At 45.8% G+C, this 18,154-nt stretch overlaps 1 protein-coding gene across 2 annotated transcripts in view; it reads right to left on the bottom strand.

Annotated features, from left to right (window-relative positions):
* pik3c2a (phosphatidylinositol-4-phosphate 3-kinase, catalytic subunit type 2 alpha) overlaps positions 1-18,154 on the bottom strand; it is a 59,600-nt gene that overhangs the window by 19,654 nt on the left and 21,792 nt on the right. For both annotated transcript variants that reach the window (XM_063197656.1, XM_063197657.1), the window contains exons 8-16: positions 17,908-18,075; positions 15,508-15,616; positions 12,538-12,701; positions 6,982-7,170; positions 6,309-6,402; positions 4,712-4,806; positions 4,039-4,219; positions 1,962-2,066; positions 1,223-1,315 (exon numbers count right to left, since the gene is read on the bottom strand). In XM_063197656.1, the coding sequence (XP_063053726.1) occupies positions 1,223-1,315; positions 1,962-2,066; positions 4,039-4,219; positions 4,712-4,806; positions 6,309-6,402; positions 6,982-7,170; positions 12,538-12,701; positions 15,508-15,616; positions 17,908-18,075 (1,198 nt within the window). The remainder of the gene's footprint in view (positions 1-1,222; positions 1,316-1,961; positions 2,067-4,038; positions 4,220-4,711; positions 4,807-6,308; positions 6,403-6,981; positions 7,171-12,537; positions 12,702-15,507; positions 15,617-17,907; positions 18,076-18,154) is intronic.

Genomic DNA, 18,154 nt, shown 5'->3' with positions numbered 1-18,154 from the left:
TCATCAGACCTCACCCACACTCAATATACAATATAATGTAGACCCAATTCTGCGCCCCTTTTGCCTACCTGGGCCCTTTCCTTTGTCCCTCCCTGTCGGTTTCCCCTGTTCACAGCTGTTAACGCCAGGTTTAGTTTGGTTTCCCCCCCCCTATCAGTTCCTGTCTTGTTGGGGCCCTTAACTTAATGATTGCCTTCAACAGAATCGCAGTGCTGATCAGTGGCGACACCTGTGGATTGGGGGGGGAGCGCTGCGTATTTAATCGGAGGGTGAACGACAGTACTCTCTCCTCCATCGAGCATCCGGCTTTGCGCTTGCCCCGTGGTGACCTGACTACCTGCTACCTTTTGACATTTTGCTGGCTTTTTGAAAGCTTTCGTTTTTGTTAATCTTGATCTCGCTGTTTTGAAAAGCGTTTTTGGTTTTGTTTGTATGTAGGAGCTTGGCTCCTCTTTCGTTCACCCCCTAGACTTTAATTAATAAATATCCTTTTTTGATACCGTTTTCCGATTTTTGAGTCCCTTTTATGTTACGTCTGTAACAACAGCTAACCAAATGTAGAGTACGAATGGGCCTTACAGTACATCCCTATGAATCTGACAAGTGCAATCCCTTTCTTTACCACCAGGTGGCACCGTACTGCCCGGCAAGACGACAACAAGGCAATTTCAAGCTCTCAGAATAATACCAGAACAACAGTCCCACTGGGCATGGGGTGGACCAGTTCACGTCTCAGTCAGGAACGCAGCAGCAGCAGCAGTGACACAACAACATCCAAAATAAGTCCACAAACATCCAAAGTAATGAAAACCATCTTCACACAAAGAAAATGTGGTAAATTTGCCTTAGGACCTTACAGCGGAAAAGTTGAGTTAAGGGCAAAAGCGAACATGTTTAATGGATTGTTTATTTGAACAGCTGACAAATCAAAGGAAAAGTTTTGAAAGAATGTGTCCGTGGGCCGCAAATTTGTCTCAGGGACCAATCACAGCCGACAAGTTCAGTTGAACGGGCATAATCAAACATATTTATTTGACTGCAAATCGCTGAAAACAACAATGGAAAAGTTTTAAAAAAACTTAAATGGAAACATACAGTGGCTGAACCCACTGGAGCGAGGCCCAACTGGTTCCCCTTTTTTTTTTTAAGGTGGCTATTCTTAGAAAGCGGAAATGCCCAGTGCCGGCTGGGGCCCGGCCCGGCGTTGGCATGGCCAGCCCACCTTAAACATGACGTTGAGCTCCTCCCCCAGTGGGTCCGCGTTGACCAGGGCGATCTTCAGGGGCACAGCGTTGGAGTTGAAGAAGGAGCAGGACTGTGATGGGAGACGAGACGAGCAGACACACAGCAGAGAGAGGTGTTGGTTACAGCTTTTAAAATACGCACGCACACACTATGATACAGACACACACGTGTGCACGCGCAGGCGCGCGCATGCACGCACGCACGCACGCACGCACACACACACACAGAGTGTTGCTGTAACAATTCAGAGCCCACCCACAACCCCAGTGATGGACACTCCCTCACATGGGCGCAGCAGCAGACCACTTTTGGCAAACAACCAAAATACAAAATCTACAGGAACTGTGAAGCAACCAAATCTAAAACAAACAGCTAAGGTAGCCCTCCAGGAGCTTCTGAGGTGCCCACCAAGGATGTTTATAAATAGTGATGACCACAGGATTTTAGTCACAGTTAATGTTTTCCTTCATTTAAATATGAGATTATTTCTTTATAACCTATAAAGAATATTTCTGTATAACCTATCAGCAAATAATTATTCAATCATAGTGTGATTTGAGAAGAATGTCAAGACATTGGTAGAGGATTTCAAACAAACAAGTAGTAGGCAATAGTCAAAAACAGATGCGCACGCATACACGCGCACACGCGCACACGCGCACACGCGCACACACGCACACACACACACACACGCAGACACTGTATTGCGGTCTGACCTTGATGCTGAGCTCCTTGGCCACCAGGCTGGGGCTGAGGGGGAGTCTGCAGTTGTGCCTCTGGAAGAAGGACTGCACCCTCTCCAGACCCTCCTGAAGCACCCCCTGGAGACACACACACACACGCACGCACGAACACACGCACACGAACACACGAACACACGCACACGAACACACGAACGCACATAGAAAATGGATTTGACACATGCACAGTCAAAAACAGACATTGAAATCCACACCAATTTGATGCGCACACACACGCTCACACACACGCACACACACGCTTACAATGGTTTATAATAACATTGAAAGCTTTATTATATATTACATTATTATAATAACATTATTGGAAAAGAGGGAAAGATTTACCAACGACGGATAGAAGGATCAAAGTGGCACCAAAATGCTGTAGCGCTACAGTAGAACTCTGACCATAGCAGGGGTGCCATGGTGTGGTGAACTCGTATGAATATTTTACATAGAGGTGCACCGAAATGAAAATTTGTGGCCGAAACCGAAAAACAATTACTCACTTGGCCAAATTCCGAAATCGACACCAAATATTACAATTGAGTCAAAAGTTATCAAAAGTTAGGTTTTTCAAATTTTTTAAATTGGTTACATCTACGGTTTACAAAAATGTTTTGACATGTTTTTGAAAGAAAATAAATGTGTATTTGAAGTCTTCAAATTGTAGAGTAGAGCTGAAATTAGTTTAATTAATGCCCATTTTCAATTCATTTTCTGTTCGGCCTCCGATTCAGCCACTCAGTTGAGTTTCGGCCGAAACTTTTTTTGCGTTTTCGGCCGTTTTTTTTCTGCGGCCGAATTTTCGGTGCACCTCTAATTTAAAAGGTGCGTTGCCGTGGACACAGTACCACCTAGAGGCCAGACTACCACCGTGTGGGTTCTCCAGGTCATGGCTTCGTTCCCATGGTTACTCACCTGTCTGCCCGAGTTGTCGGCCTGTTGGACTTTGGGTTTTTTGTTTTTGTGCTTTATTTTTTTATTTTTTTTTATTATTTTATTATTTTTTAAAGATATTTTTATGGGCTTTTTGGGCCTTTATTTCGGATAGGACAGTGAAGGTGCGACAGGAAGTGAGTGTGGAGAGAGATGGGGTAGGGTTGGGAAACGACCCCGTCCGGACTGGAACCGGGGTCCCCATGGGCATGCAAGCCCAAGAGTGGGGGCTTAGCGCGCTGCGCTACNGCGCCCCTGTGCTTTCTTTATGATAGGACAGTGACAGAGGGACAGGAAATGAGTGTGAGAGAGAGAGACGGGGATGGATCGGCAAATGACCCACCCAGGCCGGAATCAAACTCGGGTCTTCCATTAGGCCCTGGTAGGACCCTGTCAAACCTTTTCTGCCATTATCATGATATTATCATTATCAACATTGAGGTACATTGAGGTATGTTTAGTAAAAAAGCCGCACTCCCGGATCAGTTTCTTGCAGTTTTAATACTGGGTTAGCATGGCAGACAGACAGACGTTTCGGCCTAAGCCTTCTTCAGCGTCTTTTTTTTTTTACTACACATGAACTTTGCTGTTTGCTCGCACCCAAAGACCTTGTAAGAAACTTTTCGGAGTTGAGCGCACTTCCTCTACAGAAAGTATATTGAGGTATAACACTACTTTCCCTGGTGGCGTGGTTTTGGTTCCGGTCCGGTGGCTAGTACTCACTAGCCTCGCGAGCCATCCTGCGTACTTCCGCCAAAGGATTGGCTCCACTACGGTAGTCTGGCCGTGCTTCTCTGTGGAGTGCCTGGAGCAGTAGGATTTTGATCGCAACGCCACCCCCAGAAAACGGCCAATAAGCGAATACGCCCCCCACGTGGGGGCGAAAGGGGAAGGACGCTCGTGACAATGACGTACACATCTGCGCCAGAGCCATTGGTCGTTGTTGTTGAGTAACTGCCAGCAATTGGGTGAGAGGTGTCCAATAATTTCAAACCATAACTGAGTGCAAACTGCCTGCTTCCTGCAATCGCTTCAGAGCAAACAAATGCCAGACCATAAATACGAAATGAAAGGGTAGTATTATGGGATGGTCAGGACCAGGATATGTACTCACCTGTCTGGCAGAGCTGCCGGCCTGCCGCACCTTCTCGGCCAGCTCCCCCAGCAGCCTGCATAGCCGCGTCTGCTTGTCCAGCTCGTCCCGGAGCCCCGCCCCACACAGGCACAGCAGCGCGCCCAGAACCTGGTCGTAGCGCGGCCCAAACGCCGGGTCCTGCACCGCATCCCTTAGCAGCCTGGAACCGTATTTAAAGGGACACCAAAATCAATTCTAAGTATTCATTATGACTGCGAAAATTGCACTTTTCATACATGAAAAGGGGGATCTTCTCCATGGCCCGCCATTTTGAATTTCCAAAAATAGCAATTCTTAGCTTTTTTTTGGACCATACTAGAAAATATTTGTTTATTACTTAGAAAACTTTCATGTAAAGATCAAATTTGGCAATTGGCAGCCCAATTTCAATGAACAGCATAGTTGCAGTACCCGTTTTGACCATTTCCTGCACAGTGTGAACACTGAACACCCACCTTACTGCACTGCACTATACTATACTATACAGACCAATACATTATAAGTATACAGTCTTCTCAATCTCATAGCAAGAGAAGTTGACAAATGAAAAAATGAGAAATAATATATCCATTAATAATGAGACTGCTTGTGTGTGTGTGTGTGTGCATGTGTGCGTGTGCATGTTTTAGTGTCCTGAAACAGCTTTACTGACCAGTAGAGATAGTGTGCAATGTTGACGTTCCCTTGTGCTCGAGACAGCAGAAACATCACCAGTGCACTCTTCAGATGACTCTCAAACTTCAGAGCCTGAAGGAGACAGAATGAAGCAGAAACAGCATTAAATGGTTAATGGACAGCATTTATATAACGCTTTTCAACTCCTTCAAGTACTTCAAAGCACTTACATTGCATGCCTCACATTCACCCCATTCACACACCAGTAGCCATGGCTGCCACGCAGGGTACCACCCTGCCACCAGGAGCAACTTGGGGTTAAGGAAGCACTGTTTTACTGTATAAAATATACTGTTTAAATTAACAAAATACCACTGCTAAAATACTATTGAGGAGCACGTGGTAGCTCAGGTAGTAGAGGAGCCGTTAGGCAACCCAAAGGTTGCAGGTTCGAGCCCTGCTCTACCTGACCCCATCGTTGTGTCCTTGAGCAAGATACTAATAAAGCATAGGAAGCTCTGTACACTGCTCTAGCTGTAAGTAATATGGTAAAATTGAATAGTCTCTTAATTTTAATTGAGTAATGAGATTTAATTTTATTCCACAGGTTTTATCTATCTATCTTTTATCTACACACACACACACATATATATATATTTATTCTTTATTGTGTTGACTGTGATGTGTGTTTGTCTTGTGTGTCCTTGTGCGTCCTTATGCCACCACCAAAGCAAAATCTCCATTTTATGTAAGTTTAATGGACAATAAAGAAGTCTACATCTAAGTCTAAGTTATGTGAATGTTAAGTGTAAGACACTCAATGCTACACTGCAAACAGTGTTTCATAAACAGTCTTTCATACAGCACGTTCTCCAATCATACAAAAACATTCTTAACCCCACAGTTCAGTTCCCCTTCCAGTTTGTTTTGGTCGGCGATGCCTCCCAACCAATCACACCGATTCAGAATCACTGCTCTTGACACGTTGACATTAAGGCTCAGGTGCAGCAGGTGTGTTATGTCAGGTGTGTAAGGTGTGTTAGCCAGCCTTGGAAACTCCCATTATCATTGTAACACGGCACTCCATACACTGTTTACAACGGAATTGCATTTATGCAGACCCAAATGGCGCCCAAGGGAGCAGAGTGGCGGGACAAGTACCATGCTCACAGTACCTCAGTCATGGAGGAGGATGGGGGAGAGCACTGGTTAATTACTCCTCCCACCAACCTGGCGGGTCAGGAGTCGAACCGGCAACCTTTGGGATACAAGTCTGACGCCCTAACCGCTTACATTACATTACATTACACTACATTACATTGCATTTGGCAGACACTTTATAACCAAAGCGACTTTCAAAAGAGAACATAATCAAGCCAACATCACAAGCAAAGTGCACAGGAAATATACAGAACAACAAGTGCAGTTCCCAATTGGGGTTAGTTTATTTGTTTTTGCTTTTTTGCTTTTGTTTTTTAAATTAATAAAGAGCACACACAGCACACTCACAAACACACACACACCCACTCAAACTAAACTAAGCTAAACTATGCTTCCCCATGACTGCCCTTGCCCTAGCTAGTTAAGTCAGGTGTGTTAGCTCAGGTGTGTTAATTCAGGTGTGCGTACAGTACCTGCACCAGTTGGGGCAGGTAGTCGGCCAGCTCGTCATCGCTGCTGCTCTCGATCCAGCCCACGGCCACAGAGCGCACGTCCGTGTCTGCAAACCTGCGGAGGGAAGAACAGGATATCTCCTGATTACACATGGGTTGCCAGATGAGGCTGATGATTTCCAGCCCAAAAAATGCTCAAAACCCGCCTAGAAGCACAAAATCCCGCCCAATTCTATTGATTTCTATGGCAAAAATTAGGCAGTTTTTTCTGCTAAATGCCATTTTTACCCACACACGGCTATCCTAAGCAGCCCAATTGGGCGGGAAACAGCCCAATCTGGTAATACTGATTACACGTACTGTAGCAGCTCTGTGTCTGCTGAGGAGGTGCAGGTCAGGACTGTCTGTATTTGTGTGCTTCTGTACGCGCCTGAACGTTATTGCATGTGTGTGTGTGTGTGTATGGGTAAATGTAAGTCTGTCTGTATTTGTGTATATGTGTCTCTCTGTATGTGATATAATTGTGTGTTTGAGTTAATGCGTATAACACTGCGTGTGTGTGTGTGTGTGTGTGTGTGTGTGTGTGTGTGTGTGTGTGTGTGTGTGTGTGTGTGTGTGTGTGTGTGTGTGTGTGTGTGTGTGTGTGTGTGTGTGTGTATGTGTGTGTGTGTGTGTGTGTGTGTGTGCATCTTACTTGGAGTCGAGCAGTTCCAGTGCAGACACGGGGCTGAGTGGCGGCCAGTGGTGCAGCAGGGTGTGTATCTCCGCCATACTGCCCCAGTCCCAGCTGGGGGCGCTGGCGAGCACCTTGGGCAGAGAGCCCTCCAGGCCCTGGCAGTGCTGCCGGTGGTCCCACAGCAGCGTCCGGTCCGCACGCGTCAGGCTGGCGAGAGAGAGAGAGAGAACATGAGGCACGTTTCAACATACTGTGTGCAGTACAACCTGAGGCACTTTTCAATAGAGGTGCACCGAAATGAAAATTTGTGGCCGAAACCGAAACCGAAACCGAATAATAATTAATCACTTGGCCGAATACCGAAACTGAAACCGAATATTACAATTCAGTTAAAAGTTATCAAAAGTTAGGTTTAGTTTTCACTATTTGAAAATATTGCTTAAATGTGAGACATGTTTTTGAAAGACAATAAATGTATTCAAATGTTAGAGTAGAACTGAAATTAGTTTAATTAATGCCCATTTTCAATTCATTTTCTATTCGGCCTCTGATTCAGCCACTCAATTGGCTTTCGGCCGAAAACTGAAACTCTCTTTTTTGGCCTTTTCGGCCGAATATTTTCTGCATAACAAAGCTATCGGTCTAGACTTTTAAGCTCAGTGGAATTGTACCTGTCCCTCCCATGCCAAACTGGAGCCGTATCTGGAAAGTTGGGGGTTCAAAACCCGAGTGGCTGACTGAGCAAGAAGATCTTGGTTAAATAGATTCGTTTTTATTCAAGACCTTATTCAAGGCCTCCACATTCCAGAAGCATATTCCAGAGTCCTACAAACGTATATATTCAGACAGGCACCTCTGTACTCTATGATGAGCGCCATAACCAGGAAACCCCCCACACAGGGCCGGCCCTTATCGATTTGCTGCCCTAGGCGAGCATGAGTTCAGTGCCCCCTACACGCTAAAATGTTTTTGTTTAATGCCACCCTGGCCCTGCCCAACACATTGGTTGTTTTGTAGTTGTTTTGTTATTTTTAATGTTGGTTTGCTCTCATTCTGTTCATTGTGATGGATGTATTAGATTCCTAAAATTAGATTAGATTTGATCCGTCAGATTTTTTTCCATCCCTCATTCTCTGGTGCGGCGCCCCCTAATGGAGTGGCGCCCTTAGCATTTGCCTATACTGCCTATGCAAAGGACCGGCCTTGCCCACACATACACAGCCACAGAGTTCCTACTGCTGTGCTGTACCTGGCCCATCTGCATTAAAATACATCTGATTCAGGAAATCAGCTCTGACAAGGGCGTCTGCATATTCCACCCTCGTTACGCTAGTTACAGTGCAGCACAGAGCAGAGCAGAGGGGGAGAAGGTGGATTCTGAAGAATGAGTGAGTGCCGGGCAGCCTTGCCTTAAAAAAACGAGGATAAAACGCAGTGAAAAGGGTGAAAAGAAAAGAGGAAAAAGTGAAAAGAAATCTCTCCCAGATGAGAGGGGTTGGTTGGCAGTGAGAGAGCGGCCGTGGCTTCAGAGTAGGGCTGACTGAGTACAGTTTCAGCAAATGGGGCCTCTTGTCTCCTCTGTCTCCATTCTGCAGTTTTCCACATCCTTTCTTTACTTAGGCCTTTTCTTTTCTTTTCTTTTCTTTTCTTTTCTTTATTTGGGTGTTCCTGCTAAAGCACAATGTTATCTGAGGACGTGGGCTACAGGGGTGGGGACAGGGGAGAGTTGAGTCAGTAGGCAGCCCTGTTCTGCTGTTCCGCTGATCGCACACACGCACGCACGCACGCACGCGCTCAGTTGGGAGGATTTACAAAAGGTGCTCTGATTTACAAAAGGTGCCCCCTGTGACTGCTGTGTCCATCTACTGCTACACTGAAACGTGATGTCACAGACAGACAGACAGACAGACAGACAGACAGACAGACAGACAGACAGACAGACAGACAGACAGACAGACAGACAGACAGACGTATTAGGTGGTCCTTAAGCACCTGCCCTACTGGACAAAAAATGCCCTATTTTAATGTTCTTTTTGAACTTTTTTTGTCACAATATTCTGTGTATTGTAATTAACTGTATTTCTCTGTACAGTCTAGTATACTTAACATTGCAGAGTTGAGAAGACCTCAACTTTACCCGAACCAAATTCTGTTCGCCTCCTTGTTTCATACACCCGCACACACACCACTTTTGCCCTCTTTGTGTTTCATTTTGTGGCCGACTCGCATTGAACGCTGTTTTTTCTTTCTTTCTTTCTTTCTCTCTGTCATTCTCCTGACGCGTGAAAGGCATATTGCAGAGCACATACATTACATAGCACAAATCCACCGGCGACAGCTGCCTTGATCAGGCGGGTATTCGAAAATATATCTGAATTTATTACTTTTCGTCTGGAGAAAATACACTCGCAGATCATTACCACATTTAACCCTGAGACGAAGAACCATACAAGTCCAATTTTTTTTTGTAAATGTCCAGAATTGTAAATACCTGGTAACATTTGATTTTTAACATTGACATTACAAAATCTTATATTATTATAATTAAGAAGCTTTTGTTTTCTGATTTCAAGAAAAATCTAAATAAAAAAAGTAATGTTCAAACTGCAAATTAAAAAAACATAGGCCTATGTTCAAAATGTGAGAATGTGGACTTGTATGGTTCTTCGTCTCATGACCACATTTATAGAGAGCGGGGAGATTCCCCATCAAATCCATATGATGAGTTTTGACACCCGAGAAAAACACTCGGGGCCTTCCACTTGGGCCAAACACAACAACAGGAACATGTGGTTTCTCTCCTTCTTACCGTGTGTGTGTGTGTGTGTGTGTGTGTGTGTGTGTGTGTGTGTGTGTGTGTGTGTGCTGTGCTGCGTTGCGTGTTCGTGTGTGTGTGCACGCTGTGTGTGTGTGTGTGTGTGTGTGTGTGTGTGTGTGTGTGTGTGTGTGTGTGTGTGTGTGTGTGTGTGTGTGTGTGTGTGCTGTGCTGTGTAGAGTGCTTCGATGTGCAGACAGCTTGTCATTATGTAAATAACGAAACGTTTCTTTCGTTGGCTGACATTTTGATCTGTTACAGTAACAGTGCTCAGCGCGAGACACAGAGAGCTCTGCTGTGTGCCGAACAGTCACACTGACCAAGCAGGCCAGGCCTTGGGCCCTTCAGGTCAGCCAATAATGGGCACTTTGATGTCCAAGGAACAAGGGAGGGGGGAGGGGGTATGAACGTGTGTCAGCCTATTTGTGTGTGTGTGTGTGAGCTGTGAGCCTATTTTTGAATGTGTCCGTGTGTGTGTGTGTGTGTGTGTGTGTGTGTGTGTGTGTGTGTGTGTGTGTGTGTGTGTTTGTGTCCGTGTGTGTGTGTCCGTGTGTGCATGTGTGTGTGTCTGTGTGCATGTGTGTCTGTGTGTGCATGTGTGTCTGTGTGTCCGTGTGTGCATGTGTGTGCGTGTTGTGGGGAGTCCCATGATCGCAAACAAGAATGGCCTTGGAGCCTGACTCCTGAATTGTGTGAGATAAGAGATTATTTATGAAGACAGCAGGAGGCCCTGGGACAGCAGAACAGAGAGGAGAGGAGAGGGAGGAGAGAGGAGAGGGGGAGGAGAGGAGAGGAGAGGAGAGGAGAGGAGAGAGGAGAGGAGAGGAGAGGGGAGAGGAGAGAAGAGAGAGGAGAGGAGAGGGGAGGAGAGGAGAGGAAAGGGGAGGAGAGGAGAGGAGAGGAGAGGAGAGGAGAGGAGAGATGAGAGGAGAGGAGAGGAGAAGAGAGAGGAGAGGAGAGGGGATGAGAGGAGAGGAGAGGATTGGAGTGGAGAGGAGAGGAGAGGAGAGGAGAGGAGATGAGATGAGAGGAGAGGAGAGGAGAGTGGAGATGAGAGGAGTGGAGAGGAGAGGAGAGTTGAGAGGAGAGGAGAGGAGAGGTGAGGGACGTGAGGAGAGGAGAAGAGAGAAGAGAGGAGAGGAGAGGAGAGGAGAGGAGAGCAGAGCAGAGGAGAGGAGAGGAGGGGAGAGGAGAGGAGAGGAGAGGGGAGGAGAGGAGAGGTGAGGTGAGGAGAAGAGAGAGGAGAGGAGAGGAGAGGAGAGGAGAGGTGAAGAGTGGGGAGAAGGGGAGAGGAGAGGAGAGGAGAAAGGAGAAGAGAGGAGAGGAGAGGAGAGGAGAGGAAAATAGGAGAGGAGAGGAGAGGAGAGGGGAGAGGAGAGGAGAGGAGAGGAGAAGAGAGAGGAGAGGAGAGGAGAGGGGAGAGGAGAGGAGAGGAGAGGAGAGGGGAGAGGAGAGGAGAGGAGAGGAGAAGAGAGAGGAGAGGAGAGGAGAGGGGAGAGGAGAGGAGAGGGGAGAGGAGAGGAGAGGAGAGGAGAAGAGAGAGGAGAGGAGAGGAGAGGAGAGTGGAGAGGAGAGGAGAGGGGGGGGAGAAGAGAGGAGAGGAGAGGAGAGGGGGAGGAGAGGAAAAGATCAGTGGAGAGGGGAGGAGAGGAAAAGAGGAGAGGAGAGGAGAGAGGAGAGGAGAGGAGAGGAGAGGAGAGGAGAGGAGGAGGGGGAGAGGAGAGGAGAGGAGAGGAGAAATGGACAAGGGAGAGAGGGAGGGGGGGGAAGGGGAGAGGAAAGCAGAGGAGAGGAGAGGAGAGGAGAGGAGAGAAGAGGAGAGGAGAGAAGCGATGGGGGAGAGGTGAGGAGAGGAGGGGTGGAAAAGAAGAGAAAAGAAGAGAAGAAAACAAGGGAGAGAGGGAGGGGAGGGGAGGGGAGAGAAGAGAACAAGCAAGAGAGGTTGGGGCCATGAAAGAGTCTCTGTTCCTCACACTCTGGGAGACTCAACTTTCACACGGGACTGCAGGCGGCTGTTCTCTGCTGCACCGTGACCACCCTGACAAAGAAATGACTAATAAAGAAACAACAACACTTACCAAGCCAGGCCCTGTGACTCTAACATACAATACAATACAACATATATAACGCAGCGTCACAACTATGAAGTTGAATTCAACTTTGAAAATACACATACACAACACAGACGCATTCACACACCAGCTCTGGAGGCTGCCGTACAGCGCTAATTGTCCAGGGTTCACATGAGAAGTGAAGTGCACACACTTGCACACACGCACAGACATACAAAGACAATAATAAAAATCCTTTATCCTTTAAAAGATTGCACTGGAATGCAACATGGACAGCAATAAAGGGTAACACTTTACAATAACTACCCCAAAAAAGCTTTATAAACACTTTATAAATAATTAACTAATTATCAAACAAAAGGCAAGAAATACTATGCTAACACAGGAGACGCAGCACAGTCTTATCGGTCCTGGAAGTTTATCCTCCAAAGACCAGAGGGCATGAAGCTACATAAAACTCACACAGTACAGTAGAAGTTGATTCCCACTCCACTGTGCTGTCGTAGTTTGGTTCTTACTCATTTACAAACATTTGTAAATGCTTTGTTCAATGTTAATTAATTATAATTAAATGTTAATAAAGTGTTTATTAAGCTTTTTTTTGGTAGTTATTGTAAAGTGTTACCCAATAAAGTATATTGTGCCAGTAATGATTGGTCAGCATGTGTGCTGCTGTGCTGTACGTACCCGAAGGTGGATGCGCGTGAGCAGAGTGCCTCCACCTTCCTGCGGAGGTCTGGGTCCAGCGGCTCCAGCGCCTGGCCCGGCTTCCCGCCGCCACCGGTACCGGCACCGCCCGCCTCCTGAGGACCCACGTACTGGACATCCACCGCCGGGGTGGCAAAGTCCACCTGGACACACACACACGCACACGCACACGCACACGCACACGCACGCACACGCACGCACACGCACGCGCACACACACACACACACACACACACACACGCAGTGTTATACGCATGAACTCAAACACACAATTCTAATCACATACAGAGAGACACATATACACAAATACAGACAGACTTACATTTGCCCATACACACACACACACACATGCAATAACGTTCAGGCGCGTACAGAAGCACACAAATACACAGACAGTCCTCCTGACCTGCACAAGTTTGCACTCACGCACGCACACACGCACACGTACACGCACACGTACACATACAGATGCACGCACGCATGCGGACACACAGACACACTACAGGCAGGCCCTGTAGACACAGAAGCACACAGACTCAGAGTGACACACTCAAGTGAATCGTTCCAGCTGTGATTCAATTTCACAACCAATTAGAAATGATTTCCAACCTGGCTCGCTTCAACTCTCCGAGCCAACAACTCTGGTACTAACTACTGCACATCCTCCTGGCCTTCTTACTAGAGCATGACACAGGATTGGACTTTCACTCCCGTCCCATCCCGGTCCCAGAAAAAAAATCCCATCCCGTCCCATCCCGGACTGGAGTAAAAGAAACAAATCCCATCCTGTCCACTCCTGAAAAGAATGTCTCCCAATCCTGCCCACTCCCACTCAAAATCAACCCCAATCCCGTTTAGTCTAAAACACAAAGCTTTTTTGTTTGTTTTTTTAAAGAAAAAATAAGCGGCATTACCGCTCACGTTAATTTTTTTTCCCGCTCCTGCCCACTCCCATTCATCTTTACTCCCGCTCCTGCCCGCTCCCGTTCATCTTTAAAATTTTGACTCCTATCCCGCGGACACGCGGGACCCACGGGAATTCCTGAAAAATGGCCTTCTTACTCCATAGAGACACCATCCTACTGAGGACACACAGACACACTACTGCACATCCTTCTGGCCTTCTTACCCCCATAGAGACCCTGTTGTGCCAAAAAGCGAGTCCCTGCCAGAACACGAGTGCCCTCATTGAAACCAATGACATTTTTTGAGAGAAAATTGTACAAATTTTATTTGCAGAATGAATTACATAATTTATGAACTAAACATATGCTTATGAAACATTACCCATCCTCCACTTAATATGAGCTATTTGAATGAAACCGTAACATTTGTTATGACAATTCTTCGATTATTTTATGGAATTAATACTGAAATTGTAACCAGCTCTTTGTAATACTTCCAGAAGGAATGTAGATGCTTCATTGATAGGCCTTCCATCTTAAATTGTGTCGGATTTGTCTGCAAAAATGGGTAAAAAATATCTGAAAAATTGGTCATTGGTTTCCATTGCTTTTCAATGAGGGCAGTCGTGTTCTGGCAGGGACTCGCTTTTCGGCACGACAACCCCATCCTACTGAGGACAGAGCCATTGATAAACACCATCAGACTCAGGCAGTCCACTTCCAAGCCAATTTGAACTCACTGCTCTTATCTGGCAATTGGGTTAGTGTGAGTGAGCTGCCAGGAGTGAAGTCTGACTGAAAGGTCCAAAAGCTTGCATAGCATAATTGCTCCGCAGAAAATAGGAGTGAATGAAGACTCTTGTCTCCCAATCCTGGTTTTGAATACAGAATCTCTAAGCAGACAGCAGCAGTCTATTTGTATCCTCCTGAGGCTACAGTGATGTATAATGGATGTCTACTGTGTTTTTACAGTGTGATATTTAATTCATGTGTCGTAACTCAAACTGCATTTCACCCCTTTCCACCATGTACCATATAAAGCACCTCAGACCAGTGCTTAATATTATATATTTATTTTAGTGCTTTATATTTTTCTTCCACTGTTTCTGCCATTTTAGGTTGCAAATATTCTTAATACAAGTTCACTATTGAGAAGGAGCTGTTTCTGATCGGATGTACACACTTAAAAGATAAGACAATACATTAAATCTAAAGCATGATATGGTATTGAATTGCATTATTGTGTTGCATTGTATTGTATTATCTGGCACTGAGTCATGGTTCTATTCTACTCTAGTGAGTGGGCCCTGTTCTCCACTAGATTGCGGGTGGGTAGCTGAAGGATGACCCTCTCAGCAATGTTCTGTTGTATTCCATTCTAGAATGTACTGTATTGCATTCTAGAGTCTTGCTACCTGAAGGATGACTCTCTCAACAGTGTTCTGTTGTATTCCATTCTAGAATGTACTGTATTGCATTCTGGAGTATTGCTACCTGAAGGATGACTCTCTCAACAGTGTTCTGTTGTATTCCATTCTAGAATGTACTGTATTGCATTCTGGAGTCTTGCTACTTGAAGGATGACTCTCTCAACAGTGTTCTGTTGTATTCCATTCTAGAATGTACTGGATTGCATTCTAGAGTCTTGCTACCTGAAGGATGACTCTCTCAACAGTGTTCTGTTGTATTGCATTCTAGAATGTGCTGTGTTGCGTTCTAGAGTCTTGGTACCTGAAGGACGACCCTCTCAACAGTGTTCTGTTGTATTCCATTCTAGAATGTACTGTATTGCATTCTAGAGTCTTGGTACCTGAAGGATGACTCTCTCAACAATGTTCTGTTGTTTTCTATTCTAGAATGTACTGTATTGCATTCTAGAGTCTTGGTACCTGAAGGATGACTCTCTCAACAGTGTTCAATTGTATTCCATTCTAGAATGTACTGTATTGTATTCTAGAGTCTTGCTACCTGAAGGATGACTCTCAACAGTGTTCTGTTGTTTTCTATTCTAGAATGTACTGTATTGCATTCTAGAGTCTTGGTACCTGAAGGATGACTCTCTCTTCCGTGTTCCTCCGGTGCCCAGCGGGTCCAGAAGGAGATTCCTCGGAACAAGGACACAGATTCAGCAGCACTGTCCCTCGGGCCAGAACCCTGCAGAACACGAACACACACGTGCACACACACACAACACACACCACACAACACACACAACACACACACACACACAGTTGACAACAAACATTAACACACACATGCAAATAATTACTCCTGAGCCTTTAAACAATTGCTACTTCTGAGCTTGCAGGAAACACTTAGCAAGTAACCAGACACACATAACACAGCAGTGAGTCACTCACACCACTGGCACGCAGCAGTGGCACCAAACACCAGCCCTATTCTCCTGATCTTCAAAAACACACTGAGGCGAGAGCACGCAAACGTGCGTGGCAATGTCCGAAAAACAACGCCCACCGACCAAGGCCAAATTGATCCTGATGGGGCCCCGTCTTGGCTTAAAATACGACTACGGCAAAGCAAGAAAGATCAAAACAGAATGGCTGACGATGCACCACTTGAGCATGACACATAAAGGCTTGAACACAGCGGCTTTGTGAGAAACGGTGTGTAGAACGTGTGTGTGTGTGTGTGTGTGTGTGTGTGTGTGTGTGTGTGTGTGTGTGTGTGTGTGTGTGTGTGTGTGTGTGTGTGTGTGTGTGTGTGTGTGTGTGTGTATGGGGTGTTATCCAATGTCACGATCAGGGATTTGGGTTTTAGAGTTCAAGTGTTAACACTTCAAGTGTCTTCACACCAGACCACATGCAACTAATGGCTGTGACATTGTGTCGTTGTCTGAACTGCAGCATCATGCAGAACATGTGATGGATCCTCAATTATTTTCCTGTAGTTAGGCATGCTAGGAAAATAATTGAGGATCCATCACATGTTCTGCACCCAGAATATGAGCTGCTACCCTCTGGCAGGCGATTCAGAGTACCAGTTAAAAACAAGAAAAGGTTTTTGAATAGGTATAGGTTTTCTTTTGTCCCTGTTTCTGTTAACCTACTGAACGCAGGTCATTAACAACTACCATCCTTGTAATGCCATGTATGTGTGTGGTAGGCTGTAGTAGATATGCACTTGAGTATCTCTATGAGGGCACTTTATGTATGTATGTATGTATGTATGTATGTATGTATGTATGTATGTATGTATGTATGTATGTATGTATGTATGTATTGTTGTTTTTGTTTTTTGGCGTCATGTGTATTAGTGTTGTGTGTATGTGGCAGCTATGTATGTCCAAGACAAATTTCCTTCGGGACCATTAAAAAGAATCTTGAATCTTGAATCTTGAATCATGACTCAGCACTTTATCTGATCTCATGTTTAGATCTGAGGCAGAGAAGGTCACAGAGGTCATTCCGGAACTCAGACACAGCACTCTAATAGCTCGTTCAAAAAGTCGAGAATCCCAAGAAAGCCGACCTAAAACCTCGGGAAAGTGGGAGTGAACATTTGGTGACGCAATGTCAGATCGATAATTATCGAGGTTGATCTCTGCCGAAAGTATACAACAATGAGTTCCCGAGCTAATGTTTCAATGCATCAACATGGCACCCATGCATGGAACTAGCATGTAAACAGTATCATATGTAAATGCAAAAATATCATCTTGTAATCACTATCAACAACACCAGTTGATGTCATTCAATTGCAGATGCACATATGTCAGTCATGCTGGTCTATGACTATTTAATTTATCCAACTTAAGCTAAAATGATATGTCGTGGGTGTGGATGTTCAAGTGGAGGTGAAATAAAGAAAATTTTGTTCCGGGATCAGTGGCGTTCACACGCCAAAGTCCAGAACTCGGTTGTCACATGAGCAGTGTCGTCAGCTGTCTCGAGAGGTCCCGAGATCGTGAAGGCAACATAACGCCACACAGCCTGTCACTGATGAGTCATGGCGTGCTAGATCAGATCATGACAATTTCACACTCAACATCAGTTCTGCAAATACATCACGCACACACGGACGCACAAAAGGCATGCAGCATGTCACTGCAAATAATGACAAGCCACCCTCGACTCAGAAACACAAACAACTGATATTTTTAACACGTCTGATTTGCTATCCCAGATCGGCAATTGTGTCAATACAGTTTGAGAGCACAAGGGACATTCATTCATAACAATCCTACGCAGAATCACTCTTTATCTCACCCACAGACACACACAAACACACACACACACACACACGTGTGCGCGCACACACGTGCGTACACAGACACAGACACACACACACACACACACAGACAGACAGACACACAGCGTACCTCTGGAAGTCGAACAGGGGCAAACACACACACACACACACACACACACACACAGACACAGACACAGACACAGACACAGACACAGACAGACAGACACACAGCGTACCTCTGGAAGTCGAACAGGGGCATGGAGACCCTGCCGAGTATCTCGGTGGCCTTGCGCTGCTTGCTGGGGTCGGGGGAGCCGTTGGTGCTCTGGCTAGGGACCCCGTGCAGGGAGAGGGTCAACATGGCCTCTAAGGGCAGCAGAGCCACCGCGATCGGGAAGTTGATCCTGACGACCAATCACAGCACACATTGAAAATTATTACAGATTACAGATTTATTTCTTTGCACATTTTAAAAAACATATT

This window comes from Engraulis encrasicolus, chromosome 4 (genome assembly GCF_034702125.1).
Source record: "Engraulis encrasicolus isolate BLACKSEA-1 chromosome 4, IST_EnEncr_1.0, whole genome shotgun sequence".
NCBI lineage: Eukaryota > Metazoa > Chordata > Actinopteri > Clupeiformes > Engraulidae > Engraulis > Engraulis encrasicolus.
This window is presented reverse-complemented; position numbering and strand designations above follow the sequence as displayed.